The 17,080-nt window shown below is 47.4% G+C and overlaps 1 protein-coding gene and 1 pseudogene across 1 annotated transcript; both read left to right on the top strand.

Moving 5' to 3' along the window:
• The first annotated feature begins 500 nt into the window (after nt 1–500).
• LOC113408103 (chemokine-like receptor 1) lies at nt 501–1,364 on the top strand. The gene has a single exon (XM_026660423.1). The coding sequence runs from the start codon at nt 501–503 to the stop codon at nt 1,362–1,364; it is 864 nt and encodes a 287-aa protein (XP_026516208.1).
• An 8,715-nt stretch (nt 1,365–10,079) lies between these two features.
• On the top strand, nt 10,080–10,943 carry LOC112113335 (annotated as a pseudogene).
• Nucleotides 10,944–17,080: the final 6,137 nt, after the last annotated feature.

The following is a 17,080-nucleotide window of genomic DNA, read 5'->3' as shown; positions in this document are numbered from 1 at the left end:
TTTCAGTGGGGATTTTGCTCACCCGGCTCCACTAACTCCACCCCAAATGGCCCAAACCGCACAAAAACTCATCTTCAAAATGAAGGAGGCAGGAGAAGAATCACTTTCAAAAATTCCATTAATTAAAAAAAAAGTGTGTGGGGGGAAATGATCATTCTTTTTTTTTTAACCAACATGGGAATAGCCAACGCCTTTGGGAAACTAACAGCAAGAAGATTATTTGGGAATTTTAGTGAGGGGGGGCATCTCTCAGATCTCTGTCTCTGCATCCGGGAGACCCCCATTGTCCGCCTCCGCTTCCCTAGAAATCCAAGTTTTCAGCAAGAAGCAAAGGGGTGTATTTTTTAAACATTTAGTTTAGTAGAAACCAAACTCAGTCCTTGTCCTGTCCTGGAGCCCGTTTCATTGCTCTTCCTTCCTTTGCTCAGCACAGCGTCTGCACTGGCTTCGCTGAGCCCTGAGGTGAATGAGGGGATATTGTGACTGCAACTCTTCCAAGAATGGAGTTCCCAATCCTCTTCATGGTGCTGTGTGGCGTGGCCTTCCTCGCCGGGGTGCCGTTAAACTGCTACGTCCTCTTTGTTGCCGGCTTCCGTGTAGAAAGGACGGCCAGTGCCGTGTGGTTCTGGAGCTGGGCCGTGGCCGATTTCATCTTCATCATCTTTCTGCCCCTCAGATTCATTTCCATCTTCATCAAGGAATTAGACACAACCAAGGTGGTGAGCAGCACAGTCACCTCCTTCCACATGTTCTCCAGCTCCTTCCTCCTCACGGCCCTCAGTGTCGATCGCTGCATCCTCGTGGCACGCCCTGAGTGGGCCCGGTACCACAGCATGCCCCTTCTGGCTTTCAAGATGGTTATGGGAATGTGGTCCCTGTCTGTTGGTTTCAGCTTGCGGTACGGTGATCTCTGGGAATATCTGCACTCACCTGCCAGCAGCAGCATGAATGTCGGACTGGATGAAGGGAGGGTGAAGGCCGCTGTTGTGATTGAGTTCCTGGTTGGGTTTCTGATCCCATTAGCCTTGATCTTGATCCCAACCTTCTCCATCGTTCTAGCTGTCAAGCTGAGAAGGAACAGGCTGATTCAGTCCACCAAGCCACTCAAGATCCTTCTTGGCTTGATCCCGACCTTTTTCCTCTGCTGGCTGCCGTATCATGTTTTCTCCCTCCTGCAGATCTCAGCTATGCACACTGGGTCTGTTTGGAACACAGGAATCGCTTTTGCTTGTGTCCTGACCTATTTCAGTAGCTGCCTCAACCCCATCTTCTACCTCACCGTGGATAAAGAGTTTCTGAGGTACCGGCAACGTGCACGCAACCTCCAAACCACCGACATCTTGGGGCCAGAGCCGGCTGAATAGGGGAACAGATGGAATTATCGATATTTGCATGGAAAAAGAATTTTGTTTGCTGGACCAGTAACTTCCTCTTGATCCAAAAATTGTCTTTTTTAGCAAGTGAATTTTTGGCCTTAATCAAAGAAGAAACACGAGAATGATTACAGGATTAGAAAACCTGACAGCCTTAGAGTGAGGGTTACAAGGAGCGCAATCTATTTAGCTTAACAAAGAGAAACTGAAGAGGTGACTTGATCACAGTCTGTAAGTACCTACGTGGGGAACAAGTATTTAATAACGGGCTCTTCACTCTAGCAGAAGAAGGTCTAACACGATCCAGTGAACAGAAGTTGAACCTAGACAAATTCAGACTGGAAAGGAGGTGTAAATTTGTAACCATCAGAGTAACTGACCATTGAAGTAATTTCCCAAGGGTTGTGGTGGATCCTTCATCACTAGCGATTTTAAATCCAGCTGGGATGTTTTTCTAAAAGTTCTTCTCCAGGAATTATTTGGGGTCAGTTCTCTTGCCTGTGTGCTCTGGCAGGTAAGATGAGATGATCACTATGGTACCTTCCAGCCTTGGAATCTGTGAAATATATAGATTTTTGGTTTTGTTCATTTTTAGATCATTTTGGAGTGGTTGGTTCTTTATGGTCTGGCCTTTTCTGCGTCTTTGTTTCACTATTCTTCTCATCATGTCATCTTCACTCCCAGTGGAGCTTTATTTCCTGTTTGTTGAAGATCAACTGGCCTATGAAATGAAGGGTAACATAAGTCCTATTTTTAAAAATGTTTATGCCCGTAGGTGTGAAACCCCTTTGCAGCTCCTTGCAGTTAGTAGTTCTGCAATTTCACATTTGAATTCCTTCAGAACTCTTGGGTGAATCCCATCTGGTCCTGCTGACTTATTACTGTTTAGTTTATCAATTTGTTCCAAAACCTCCTCTAATGACACCTCAATCTGGGACAGTTCCTCGGATTTGTCACCTAAAAAGAATGGCTCAGGTTTGGGAATCTCCCTCACATGCTTAGTTGTGAATATTGATTCAAAGAATTCATTTTGTTTCTCCTCAATGGCCTTATCGTCTTTGAGTGCTCCTTTAGCAACTCGATTGTCCAGTGGCCCCACTGGCTGTTTAGCAGGTTTCCTGCTTCTGACGTACTTAAAAAAATTTTTGCTACTACTTTTTCAGTCTTTGGCTAGCCGTTCTTCAAGTTCTTTTTTGGCCTTCCTAATTAAATTTTTACACTTCATTTGCCAGAGTTTATGCTCTTTTCTATTTTCCTCAAGAGGATTTATCTTCCACTTTTTCAAGGATGCCTTTTTGCCTCTCAAAGCTTCTTTACTTAGTTGTTTACCCATGGTGGCACTTTGATGGTTTTCTAACTATGTTTTTTAATTTGGGGGATACATTTAAACTGAGCCTCTATTATGGTCTCTTTAGAAAGTTTCCATGCAGGTTGCAGGGATTTCACTTTTGGCACGGTACCTTTTCATTTTTGTTTAACTAACTTCCTCATTTTTTATGTTGTTCCCCTTTCTGAAATTAAATGCTACTGTGGTGGGCTGTTGTAGTGTTTTTCCTGTCACAGGGATGTTAAATTTAATTATATTATGGTCGCTTTTACCAAGCAGTTCAATTATATTCACCCCTTGGACCAGATCCTATGCTCTACTTAGGACTAAACCAAGAATTGCCTCTCCACTTGTGGGTTCCAGGAGTAGCTGTTCCAAGAAGCAGATATTTAAGGTGTCAAGAAACTTTATCTCTGCATCATGTCCTGAAGTGACATCTATCCAGTCAATATGGGGATAGTTGATAATCCCCCATTACTATAGAGTTGTTTTTATTTTAATAGCCTCTCTAATCTCCCAGAAGATTTCACAGTCACTATCACCATCCTGGTCAGCTGGTCGATAATATTTCCCTACTGCTATATTTTTATTATTGGAGCATGGAATTACTATCCATCGAGATTCTATGGTACAGTTTGGTTCATTTAAGATTTTTACTTCATTTGACTCTACGCTTTCTTTCAAATATAGTGCCAATCCCCCACCAGCACGACCTGTTTTGTCTTTCCGATATATTTTGTACCCTGGTATTACTGTGTCACATTGATTATCCTCATTCCACCAAGTTACTGTGATGTCAGTTATATTGATATCCTTATTTAATATGAGGCACTCTAGTTCACCTATCTTATTATTTAGATTTCTAGTATTTGTATATAAGAACTTAAATGCCACTTTTTATCTGTCAGCCATTACATGATGTAATTGAATTGACTTAGGTTTCTACGGGTAACATTTTCAAAAGCACCTATGTGAATTAGGTGCTTAACGGCTAACCTCAATGTGAATTTTTCACCTAACTCCCTCAGCCACTTTTATAAATCTAGTCCTGTATTTTCAGTGCCAAGCCAAAGCCTTCAAACCTCATGAGCCACCCCCAAAACATCATGAGATTGGTTTGAAAAGAAAGACATTTGGGTCCTTCTTTTTTGCCTTATGATTTTTTTTTCCAGCCATTTCAAGCTTTTCTCTGTGAAGCCTAGAAATGTACCTAAAAAAAAAGAAAGGAAAGCTGAAATTCACACTTAACCATCTGATTCCAGGGTCTGAGGCTTGGAGGAAAAGGAGAAGCCTGGTGAATGCTGCAAACAAATTGTAAGAGTTGGTGACCCTACAAAATTCTACCAAATGTTTTGGAAAACCAGAAATATCCAGGTCTGTTTTGGAAGCCAATGGAGTTGAGGGGGTGTTTAAAATATTGGGGAATTTAAATAAAATGGGTGGCTGTGGCACTCTTTACCTCAAAACAGCACCCTGGAACCCCCATATTCTCCACTGTCATATCAATATGAACAAAGTCTGCCTTGTGAGGTATCATTAAAAAGTCTTGTTGTGTTGATTATTCATATCCTGTTGAATTGTATGTGCTGTGATTGTATGGGGAGTTAGGAAGTTTTGCTATGTGTGTGTTACTGAAATTAGTAGTGATGTTGAGAACACCCACAACCAGCCTTTCAGGTACGACAATGGAAGAGGCACACCACGTTAATGACTCATCAGCACCCATCCAAGAATCCACTCTCTCAAGAACTGTATAAAATGGAGTTTTATCAGAAAGAGCACGTAGACAATGGAGGCTGTTTGACCCACGTCATAGCAAACTATATTCCCAGCAAGCTGGAAGAAACTACAAAAGTGACATCTCCACTTGGCCTCATTCCCCCCACAACTCAACACCTGGAAAAACGTCTGGAGGACAAACACTTTGAACTGGGGAAATTTGGTATCAGGCTGGAAGACAAGCCCAGCCTGTGTATTGAGGACCTGTCACCTGCTTGTACCATCTGCCAGGGTGAGACACGGCTTGATTCAAATCCTGCTTAGTTTGTAGAACTCAGACTGTGAATTTACTTTTATTTCTTAGGTAACCAACTTTGATCTCTACGCTCGCTGCTTATAATCACTTAATATCCATCTATCTGTAGTTAATAAACCTGTTTTATATTCTACCTGAAACAGTGTGTTTGGTTGAAGTACTTGGAAACTCTCAGCTCAGTTTACAAAAGCTGATGCGTGTTCTCTCCACATTGAGGGAGGGGTGGACTGGGTAATGAACTTACACTGGCCGGACTTCTGACCAATTTCTGGGCTGCAAGGCCAGGGAGCTGGGGGGAATTGACTGGAGCCTCCCTATTGATGGTTCATGAGTGGCTGGGAGGTCATTCATGTAACTCGGCTGGGTGTGTCCCTGCCTGGGGATGGCCGTGTAAGTGCAGGGCCTGCCAGAGGTTTGCAGCTTGACACAGCATCAGAGTGTGAGAGGGACACCCTAGGTTGGTAGGACAGAGGACTCAGCTGCCCCACAGTCCAGATTGCACGCCAGGAACCCCATCACAGTGGTTTTTGAAACTAATGTTTCAATGAATCCTGATATTCTCTGCCAAAATTCATGCAGCTTTCGCTATGTTGCTGGTCATTCTCCAGCATCCCAGCAATCCACCAGCCGGTCGTGGAGCAGACATAATGTTGTGTGGCTCACAGCGAACAAACCAAGTCATTAGCAATCCACCCGCCACCTGGCAATGTCTCTCCAGGATATTCGAGGAGTGACTGGGGGTGAAGGGCAGCAGGGCCCACCGACGAATCACTCCCAACTCAGCGGCACTTCAGCAGCTGAAGCTGGGTCTAGTGCATCTCCAGGTGTGAATGGGCTGAATTTTTGCAATGATGCGGCCGCGGCTCAGCTCCTGCTCTTGGGCTGTGGCTGCTGCAGATGTGGGCGACCGTCTCTGCAGATGGGACCTCAGACCCTTCATGACGAGAGGCCCCAGAGCTGAGCTGAGCTGTTTGAGGCTTGCACGGAGCTGGCTGCTTCGGAGGTTTTGCAGACTCAGCTTTGAGAGCATCTCCCATCCCCACTGAGCCACCCTCCCTTCTCCCCCTCCTGAGAGGACAGCTTCCTGCCCCCAGACAGAGTCCATGGGGGTGGGAGCTGCACGTGGCGTGTGTGTGTTGGGGGAATCAATTCTGAGATACAGTGTCTGATTCCCACAAGACATAGGAAAGAAAGTGAAATTAAAGCTTCCAGCTTCAATGCTAGCCTGAAATCCACAATGCCTCCCCCCTGCATATCTGTCTATAGACCCCCCACCACTACCCCAGGTTCCTCCCTGCCCCCACCCCCTCCACAGCAGCCCCCCATTTCCCTACCCACTCTTGATAGCAGCCTCCATTGATCCCTCTGGTCCCCCGACCCCAATCCCCAAAGCAGCCTCCCCAGATCTCTCTCTGCCCGAGTCATTGGTTCTGCATCCCCAGAATTGAAGTGGTTCCCATCATACAGGGTTTACATTTTGATTCGGTGACTCTCAACACCCCCACTATACAAATTGTTGCAGGAACCCTGACTCCACCCCACTCCCCACAGCAGCCCCCCGCCCAAATTCTTCCCTGTCACTTGTATAAACAGCCCCCATACCCCAACCCAGAGGTGGCCACATCTCAGTGGGAAAAGACCCTTTAGACCAGTGGCTCTCAACCTTCCCACACTGCTGTACCCCTTTCAGGATTCTCATTTGTCTTGTGTACCCCCAGGTTTCATCTCACTTAAAAACTACTTGATTACAAAATCAGACATAAAAATACAAGTGTCACAGCACACTAGTACTGATAAATAGTTTACTTTCTCTTTTTACCATATAATTATACAATAAATCAATTGGAATATAAATATCCTACTTACATTTCAGTGGACAGTATATAGAGCAGTAGAAAGAAGTCATTGTATGAAATTGTAGTTTGTACTGACTAGGTTAGTGCTTTTTATGTAGCCCATTGTAAAATTAGCCAAATATTTAGATGAGCTGATGTACCCCTTGGAAGACCTCTGCATACCCCCAGTGGTACACATACCCCAGTTGGAAACCACTCCTATAGACTGTTATGCAAAGGCTCAGGGCTGATGATGGCAGTAAAATCACCTGGCCAGTAGATGGCAGCATATGTGAAATTCAGTTGTTTGTCAGAAACTGGCAATCAAGTCACCCTGTCACCTTCCCTTTCACTTGGTCTACACTAGCAACTGATGTTGGTATAACTACATCGCTCGGGGGTGTGGAAAACCCACCGCCCTGGGTGACGCTGTTATACCGACCTAATGCCCGGTGTAGACAACACTTCTCCCGTCAACACAGCTACCGCCTCTCGGGGGGGTGGATTAACTACGCCGATGGGAGAAGCTCTCGCGTCAGCATAGACAGAGTCTTCACTGAGCCGCTACAGCGACACAGCTGCATCAGTGCAGCCTTCCCGGTGTAGACGTGTCCTTTGATAAACTGAACAGACTGAGCTCCTGGAGTCTCTCTCTGCCAAGCCCAGGGTCCAGTCCATTAATCCTTCTCATGGCTCATCTCTGACCCTTCTCCAGTTGCGCAACAACCTTCTTGAAGGGTGGGCGCCAGAACCGGACACAGGATCCCAGCTATGGTTGCACCAGGGCCGGATCCAGAGGGAAAATCATCTCCCTGCTCCTAATCAAGATTCCCCTGTTGATGCAACCCAGAACGGCTGGAGCCCTGTTGGCCCTGGGAGCTCACGTTGAGCTGAAAAATGCCCCCACGCCTGAAGCCTCCAGGCAAATGATGAGAGACGAAGGCAGGTTGCAGGCTGGGCTGTGGTTTTTGTGGTCTCTAGCACAGAGCGAGGGTTTCCTTAGCATTGACAGGCTTGTAACGTGGCCCAGGACAAGGGTGGGTTCCCTGCAGCGTCCGACTCCCCGCGGGGCTCTGTTCACTTTCCCCAGTAAGGAGGGGCTGGAAGGTAGAGTCCCAGCTGGAGTCTCTGGTCCAGGGATCTCACCTGGGGGAGTCAGCTGGAAGTGGCTGTCTCAGCCTCGGCTCCCCACTGATGCCCCCACCCACCTGCCCACGGATGTGGACAGACGAATGCAGACACCTGAGTAGGGCCCAATGGGGGGGAGCTTGTGGTTCACATAACGTCTACATGTAGCTATGGGTGCTGGAGGCCTTCCTGACCTTGCAGACGTATTCGCACGCAGCTACGTCCTATGATCGCCACCCATTGTCCCCCCCCCAGATATACCACCACATGAATGGCTTCCTGCTCCGGGCTGAGCCAGACTGGGCGAGCTGTAGGCGTCACATCGGAGACCTGGGACGGGGGTCGACTTTGAGATGCTGCGTCCCCCCCAGGTAAGGAAATTAGGTAAATCCTCCAGCTGCCCCACTGGATCTCATTCTGTCCCGCTCCCCGCACTGCTTCACCCTGTATCTTCCAGCTCCCATGTCCTCTCCCATCATCCACTCAAGTTAGAACCAGTTGAAATTATTTGTGTGTCAGCAGTCAGGGGCCCCCATCACACTGGATGCTGCACAGACTCTGACCAAGTTCAGGGCCCCCATAGTGCCAGGCAGTGCACAGACCCACAGGGAGAAACAGGTCTGCCCACCGAGAGCTCACTCTCTAAACAGACAAATGTTTGAAGGGGAAACTTTAGCCTAACCAAAAGAAGGCTGAGGGGGGATATGATTGCTCTCTTTAAATACATCAAAGGGATAAATACCAGGGAGGGAGAGGAATTATTTCAGCTCAGTACTAATGTGGACACGAGAACGAATGGATATAAACTGGCCGTGGGGAAGTTTAGGCTTGAAATTAGACAAAGGTTTCTAACCGTCAGAGGGGTGAAATTTTGGAACAGCCTTCCGAGGGAAACAGTGGGGGCGAAAGACCTCTCTGGCTTCAAGATTAGGCTAGATAAGTTTATGGAGGGAATGGTTTAATGGGATAACGTGATTTTAGTCAATTAGGTAATAAAGTGCCATCGCTGGTAAAATGTGGGTCCGGCTGGAGAATCTTGCCTGTATGCTCGGGGTTCTACTGATCGCCATATTTGGGGTCGGGAAGGAATTTTCCTCCAGGGTAGATTGGCAGAGGCCCTGGAGGTTTTTCGCCTTCCTCCGCAGCATTGGGCAGGGGTCGCAAGCTGGAGGATTCTCTGCGACTTGAAGTCTTTAAATCACGATCTGGAGACTTCAACAGCTGAGTTAAGGGAAAGCGGGTGGGTCAGCTTTTGTGGCCTGCATCATGCGGGGGGTCAGACTAGATGACCATAATGGTCCCTTCTGACCTTTAAGTCTATGAGTCTATGAGTCTATGAGAAACTGAGGCATGGGGCCATGACGTGACTTGTCCAGGCTCCCCAAGCAGTTCATTGGCAGAGTCTGGGATGGAACCCAGGATTCTGGAATCCCTTTCTATCCACTAAAATAGACTCTTGCAATATCCTTCCTTTAAAAAAAAAGTTTTTTTACCTTGTAACTGGTCTCTTCTTCCTCTGGTGTTTTGTCGGCTTTTTCATTGTCGTCGTTGTTTCATTCCTAATTTCTCCTCCTGGGGTGTTGCTCTGCATCACCAGAGGTTTTCACAGGAGGCTTCTTTCGGTGGCGATTTTGCCTGCTCCACTAACTCACTGCCCTACCCAAATGGCCCAAACCACACAAAAACTCCACTTCCATATGAAGGGGGGCTGGAGAAGACTTGCTTTCAAAAATTCCATAATTTCAAAAAAAACGGGTGGGGGGGGGAACAATCATTCATTAACTGTTTTGTTTAACCAATACAGAAATAACCAGCTCCTTTGGGAAACTAACAGCAAGAAAATTATTTGGAAATTTTGGTGAGGCTGCCGAGGGAGGGCGGGGGTGTCTTTCCTATATGTGTCTCTGCATCTTGGACCACCCACCTCATTGCAAACCTTCCCTTGCCTATAAATCCAACTTTTCAGTAATAAACATATGTGGGGGTTATTTTTAATATTTGGTTTAGTTGAAAAAATGATATGATGTGAAAACAAAAAAAGGTCGCGCAGAGAATAGACACAAGTTCTGCATCTTGGCAGGGGGTTAGATGATATGACTTTTGCGGTCCCCGTATAGCACTCTGGTCTATGCTTCTAAGTTCTTCGAATCATTGGTGTCATTGGCCTACAAGGATTTGATCCTATCTGAGTTCAGCTCAGAATCTGGGGAGTTTGTAAACTCTGAGGAGATTATAAACTCTGCGGTTGTCTCTCTCTGTCCATGTCATCTCCTGGATCCCTTTTCATTGCTCTTCTTTCCTTTGCTCAGTACAACATCTGCGCTGCCCCTGCTGAGCCCTGAGGAGGAGGAGGGGATATTGTGACTGCAACTCCTCTGAGAATGGTGATCCTCCCAATTCTCTTCCTGGTGCTGTGTGGCGTAGCCTTCCTTGCTGGGGTGCTGTTGAACAGCTATGTCCTCTTCGTCGCCGGCTGCCATGTGGAGAGGACAGCCAGCACCGTGTGGTTCTGAAACCGAGCCATGGCTGATTTAATCTTTATCATCTTCCTACCTCTCAAATTCACCTCCACCTTCTTCCTGGACTTAGACTGGGCCAAGAGGCTGAGCAGCACCATCACCTCCCTATACATGTTCTCCAGCGCCTTCCTCCTTACGGCCCTCAGTGTTGATCGCTGCATCCTTGTGGCACACCCTGTGTGGGCCCAGAACCACCACACGCCCCCGCTAACTGTCATGATGGTTTGGGGCATATGGGCCCTGTCTCTTGGGTTCAGCTTGCGGTACGGTGATCTCTGGGAATACCTCCTCTCACCTGCCAGCACCAGCATGAATTTCCAACTGGATGAAGGGAGGGTGAAGGCCGCCGTAGTGATCCAGTTCCTGGTCGGGTTTCTGATCCCATTAGCCTTGATCTTGATCCCAACCTTCTATATTGTTCTAGCTGCCAAGTTGAGAAGGAATAGGCTGATCCAGTCCACCAAGCCACTCAAGATCCTTCTTGGCTTGATCCCAGCCTTTTTCTTCTGCTGGCTGCCGTATCACATCTTCTCCTTCCTGCAGATCTCAACTATATACCCTCTGCCTTTTCTTGTCACAGAAAGCAATTTTGCTTGGGTGATGGAGTATTTCAACAGCTGCCTCAACCCAATCTTCTACCTCACCATGGAGGAAGAGTTTCTGAGGTACCGGCAATGTGCACGCAACTTCCAAACCACCGACAACTCAGGGCCGGAGCTGGCCTAATAGGGGAATGCATGGAATTGTCAATATTTGCATGAAGAAAGGATTCATTTAGCTGGGACCATAGGTTCCCCTTGACCCCAAAATTGTATTTTTTAGCAAGTGAATTATTAGACCTTTTTCAGAGAAGAGCCACAAGAATGATTACAGGATTCGAAAACCTGCCTTAGAATGAGAGAATGCTTTGAACTTAACTATATTGACGTGTTTGGTATCATCTGAAAATTTTGCCACCTCACTGTTTATCTCTTTTTCCAGATGATTTATGAATATGTTAAACAGCACTGGTCCCATTAGAGACCCCTGGGGGACACCGCTATTTACGTGTCTCGATTCTGAAAACTGACCATTTATTCCTATCCTTTGTTTCCTGTCTTTTAACCAGTTACTGATCCATGTGAGGACCTTCCCTCTCATCTCATGGCAGCTTACTTTGCTTAAGAGTCTTTGGTGAGAGACCTTGTCACAGGCTTTCTGAAACTCCAAGTACACTATATCCACTGGATCACCCTTGTCCATATACTTTTTGACCCCCACAAAGAAGTCTAATAGATTGCTGAGGCATGATTTCCCTTTACAAAAACCATGTTGACTCTTCCCTAACAAATTATGTTCATATACATTTGTGATAATTCAGTTCTTTACTATAGATTCAACCAGTTTACCCTCTACTGAAGTCAGGCTTACTGGCCTGTAATTGCCAGGATCACCTCTGGAGGCTTTCTTAAAAATTAGTGTCACATTAGTTTTCCTCCTGTCATCTGGTACTGAAACTGATTGAAATGATAGGTTACATACCACAGCTAATAGTTCTGCAATTTCACATTTGCGTTCTTTCAGGACTCTTGGGTGAATCCCATCTGGTCCTGCTGACTTATTACTGTTTAGTTTATCAATTTGTTCCAAAACCTCCTCTAATGACACCTCAATCTGAGACGGTTCCTCAGATTTGTCACCTAAAAAGAATGGCTCATGTTTGGGAATCTCCCTCACATGCTCAGCCATGAAGACGGATGCAAAGAATTCATGTATTTTCTCTGCAAGGACCTTATCATACTGGCATGCTCCTTTAGCATCTTGATCGTGCAGTGGCCCCACTGGTTGTTTAGCAGCTTCCTGCTTCTGATGAACTTAAACCATTTTTTGCTATTACATTTTGAGTCTTTGGCTAGCTGTTCTTCAAATTATTTTTTGGCCTTCCTAATTATAGGTTCACTTGCCAGAGTTTATGCTCTTTTCTATTCTTCTCAGTAGGATTTAACTTCCACTTTTTAAAGGATGCCTTTTTGCCTGTCTACGTGTCTTTTACTGTATAGTTTAGCCACAGTGGCACTTTTTTTTGGTTTTCTTACTATGTTTTATAATTTGGGGTATACCTTTGAGCCTCTATTATGGTGTCTTTAAAAAGTTTCCCTGCAGCTTGCAGGGATTACACTTTTGGCACTTTACCTTTTCATTTCTGTTTAACTAACTTCCTCTTTTTTGTGTAGTTCCCCTTTCTGAAATTAATAGCTACCATGGTGGGCTGCTGTGGTGTTTTCCCTGCCATAGGGATGTTAAATTTCGTTATATTGTGGTCACTATTACCAAGCGGTTCAGTTATATTCACCTCTTGGACCAGATCCTGTGCTCCACTTAAGACTAAATCAAGAATTGCCTCTCCTCTTGTGGGTTCCAGGAGTAGCTGCTCCAAGAAGCAGTCTTTTGAGGTGTCAAGAAACTTTATCTCTGCATCCCGTCCTGAGGTGACATGTACTCAGTCAATATAGGGACAATGGAAATCCCCCATAATTATTGAGTTTTTTATTTTTATAGCCTCTCTAATCTCCCAGAATATTTCACAGTTACTATCACCATCCTGGTCAGGTGGTCGGTAATATATCCCTCCTGCTATATTCTTATTATTCAAGCATGGAATTACTATGCAGAGAGATTCTATGGTACAGATTGGTTCATTTAAGATTTTTACTTCATTTGATTCTAGGCTTTCTTTCACATATGGTGCCACTCCCGCACCAGCACAACCTGTTCTGTTCTTCTGATATATTTTGTAACCGAGTATTACTGTGTCCCATTGATTATCGTCATTCCACCAAGTTACTGTGATGCCTATTATATCAATATCCTCATTTAATATGAGGCACTCTAGTTCACCCATCTTATTATTTAGATTTCTAGTATTTGTATACAAGAACTTAAATGGCACTTTTTTAGCTGTCTGCCATTTGGAAGCCAATGGAGGGAGGAGGTGTTTAAAATATTGGGGACTTTAAATAAAATGTGGGTGGCTGTGGCACTCTGTACCTCAAAACAGCACCCTGGAACCCCCATATTCACCACTGTCATGTAAATATGAACAAAGTCTGCCTTGTGAGGTCTCATTTTAAAAATATTGATCTGTTGAACATTAATATCCTGGTGGATTACACATGCTGTTGTTGTATGTGAGGTTGTGAAGGTTTGCTATGTGTGTGTTATTGAAATAAGTTGTGATGTTCACAATAACCACAACCAGCCTTTCAGGTGGAGGAGCCAGGCAGTGTTAATGGCTCATCAGCACCCATCCAAGAATCCACTATCTCAGGCACTGTACACAATGGCGATTTCTCAAGGAGAGCACGTAGACAATGGAGACTGTTTGACCCCCGTCATAGCAAAATATATTTCATGGGGGAATCAAACTGGAAGAAACTACAAAAGAGGGGAAGTGACATCACCGCTTGGCCTCACTCCCCCCACAACTCAACACCTGGAATACATCTGGAGGACAAAGATTTTGACCTGGGGAGGGTGGTCCCAGGCTGGAGGAGAGTCTCAGCCTGTTCATTGAGGATGTGTCGCCTGCTTGTACCATCTATCAGTGTGCAACGCGGCTTGATTCAAATTCTGTTTAGTTTGACTGCAAATTTATTTTTATTTCTTGGCTAACCAACTGTGATCTCTATGCTTGCTGCTTATAATCACTTTAAATCTATCTGTAGTTAATAAACCTGTTTTATATTCTAGCTAAAAACTGTGTGTTTGGTTGAAGTGCTGGGAAATCTCAGCTCAGTTTACAAAAGCTGATGCGTGTCCTCTCCACATCGGGGAAGGGGTGGACTGGGCAAGGAACTTACACTGGCCAGGCTTCTAACCAAGGTAGGATGGTACAGTTCTGGTGTGCAAAGCTGGGGAGCCGGGAGAAATTGGCTGGAGCCTCCCTATGGATGGTTAATGAGTGGCTGGGAGAAGCATTTATGGAACTCAGCTGGGTGTGTCCCTGCCTGGGGATGGCCGTGTAAGTGCAGGGCCTGCCAAAGGTTTGTCGCTTGTCACACCATCACAGTGTGAGAGGGATACCCGAGGTTGGTGGGAGAGAGGGCTCAGAGGTCCCACAGTCCAGCTTGCAAGCTGGGTACCCCATCACAGTGGCTTTTTAAACTAATGACTCAATGAATCCTGATATTCCCGGCCAAAATTCACGCAGCTTTTGCCCTTTGCAACATCGCTGGCCATTCTCCAGAGTAAACCAATCCACCAGCCAGTCGTGAAGCAGACACTATGTTGTGTGGCTTACATCCAACGAAGCGAGAGATTCACGATCCACTCACCACCCGGCAGTGTCTCTCCTGGATGTTCGAGTGGTGACCGGGGCACACCCACAAATCAGTCCTGACCTAGCGGCACTTCGGGGGCCCAAGTTGGGTCTGGTGCATCTCCAGGTTTTATCAGGCTGAATTTTCGCAATGATGCGGTCGCTTCTGCTCTCGGGCTGTGGCTGCGCCGGATGTGGGCGACCATCTCTGCAGATGGGATCTCAGACCCTTCGTCACGAGAGGCCTAAGAGCTGAGCCGAGCTGTTTGAAGCTTGCATGGAGCTGGTCACCTCGGAGGCTTTGCAGGCTCAGCTTTGTGAGCATCCCCCCGCCCCCGCGCTGAGCCACCCCCCCTGTGCTCTCTCCCCCGAGAAGACAGCTTCCTGTCACCAGACAGAATCCATGGGCGGGGCGGGGGGAGCTGCACGTGGCGTGTGTGTGTTGGGGGAATCAATTCTAAGATGCCGTATCTGATTCCCTCAGGACATAGGTAAGAAAGTGAGATTAAACCTTCCAGGTTCAATGCTAGGCTGAAATCCACAATGGCCTCCCCAGATCTGTCTCTGCCCCGAATCCCAGATTGCTCCCTGCCCCCACCTCACCACCCACAGCAGCCCCCCGCTCCCCCCCCCCCCCCCCCCCCCCCCCCCTGCTGCACCCCCTGGATTGAAGTGGTTTCCATCATATACGGGTTTTACCATTTGATTCACTGGCTCTCAGGCCCCCCACTGTACAAATTCTTCCAGCAACCCTGACCCCACCCTACTCCCCACAGCGGCTCTCTCGTTTTCCTCCCTGTCACCTGTATAAACAGCCCCCATGCCCCACCCCAGAGGTGGCCACATCTCAGTGTGAAAAGACCCTATAGACCAGTGGCTCTCAACCTTTCCAGACTACTGTTCCCCTTTCTGGATTCTCATTTGTCTTGTGTACCCCCAAGTTTCTCCTCACTTAAAAATGATTTGTTTACAAAAGCAGACATAAAAATACAAGTGTCACAGCACACAAGTACTGACAGACGGTTTACTTCCTCATTTTGCCATGTAAGTATAAAATAAATCGATTGGAATATAAATGTTGTACTTTCATTTCAGTGTATAGTATACAGCAGTGCTTTTCAAAGTTTTTTTCTGGGGACCTAGTTGAAGAAAATTGTTGATATCTGCAACCCAACGGAGCTGGGAATGAGGGGTTTGGGGTGTGGGAGGGGCTCAGGGCTGGGGCAGATGGTTGGGGTGCAGGGGTGAGGGCTGCAGGGTGGGGCTGGGAATGAGGGGTTCAGAATGCGGGAGGGGGCTCTGGGCTGGGGCAGAGGGTTGGGGTGTGAGAGGGGATCAGGGTTCTGGGCTGTGGTGCAGGCTCTGTGGTGGGGCCAGGGATGAGGGGTTTGGGGTGCAGGATGGGGCTCCGGGTTTGGGGGGGGCTCAGGGCTGGAACAGGGAATTGGGGTGCGGGGTTGGGGCGTGAGTTTACCTCGGGCGGCTGCCGGTCAGCAGTTCAGCAGTGGTGCTAAGGCAGGCTTCCTGCCTCTCCTGGCACTGTGGACCACGCTGCGCCCCAGAAGCAGTCAGGAGCAGGCCCGGCTCCTAGGCGGAGGTGTGCAAATGGCTCCGCGTGGCTCTTGCCTGCAAGCACCGCCTCCCCGGATCCCATTGGCCCTTTTCCAGCCAATGGGAGTGTGGAGCCGGTACTCGGGGCGGGGGCGTCATGCAGAGCCCATGGTTCCCTCGCCTAGGAGCCGGACTTGCTGCTGGCTGCTTCCGGGGCACAGCGCGGTGTCAGAACAGGTAGGGACTAGTCTGCCTTAGCCGGGACTTTTAACGGCCTGGTCGGTGGTGCTGACCAGAGCCGCCACGACCCAGTGCCTTACATTCCGCGACCCAGAAATGGGTCGCGACCCACAGTTTGAAACCCACTGGTATAGAGAGCAGATTAAACAAGTCATGGCCTGTATGAAATTAGAGTTTCTACTGACTTTGCTAGTGCTTTTTATGTAGCGTGTTGTAAATCTAGGCAAATATCTAGATGGATTGCGGTACCCCCAGCGGTACACGGACCCCTGGTTGGGACCCACTGCTATAGACTGTTATCCAAAGGCCCAGGGCTGATGATGGCAGTAAAACCATCTGGCCAGTAGATGGCAGCGTATGTGCAATTCAGGTGCTTGTCCTACGCCTCCTGTAACAGCTGAGCAGGCTGGTCCCAGACTATACATTATTACAGTGTAAGGTGCTATGGACGCAGGGCTGGACTAGCAGGGGGCTGTGGGTCAGGAGTGAAAGGCACTGACGGAGCTGGGGGTGGGGGGAGCCCAGGGCTGGTTTAGCACCTAGAAGGTGAAAATTAGGTTGAACAAAGGGGGCAGCTGAAGGTCATTCGGCGAGGAAGCGTCTAGAGCATTTTCTGGTCATATGGATTTAAAGCCAGCCACGAGATGCTAAGACAACGACCTTTACCTGTTCAGCGCCTGTAACCCAACACCCGGTCGGCACAGACGGCGCCGAACGACTGAAACCCAGCTGGCCTCTGGCACCTGCAGATAGCAACAACCTGTTAATTTCTCAC

This window comes from Terrapene carolina, unplaced genomic scaffold, assembly GCF_002925995.2.
Source record: "Terrapene carolina triunguis isolate 2854851 unplaced genomic scaffold, T_m_triunguis-2.0 Scaffold771, whole genome shotgun sequence".
Classification (NCBI taxonomy): Eukaryota; Metazoa; Chordata; order Testudines; family Emydidae; genus Terrapene; species Terrapene triunguis.
The sequence above is the reverse complement of the archived record's forward strand: the minus strand, read 5'-3'. Positions and strand labels throughout refer to the sequence as shown.

Excerpts from the sequence above, each read along its gene's own strand:
- LOC113408103 (XM_026660423.1), top strand. The coding sequence starts at position 501 with ATGGAGTTCCCAATCCTCTTCATGGTGCTGTGTGGCGTGGCCTTCCTC.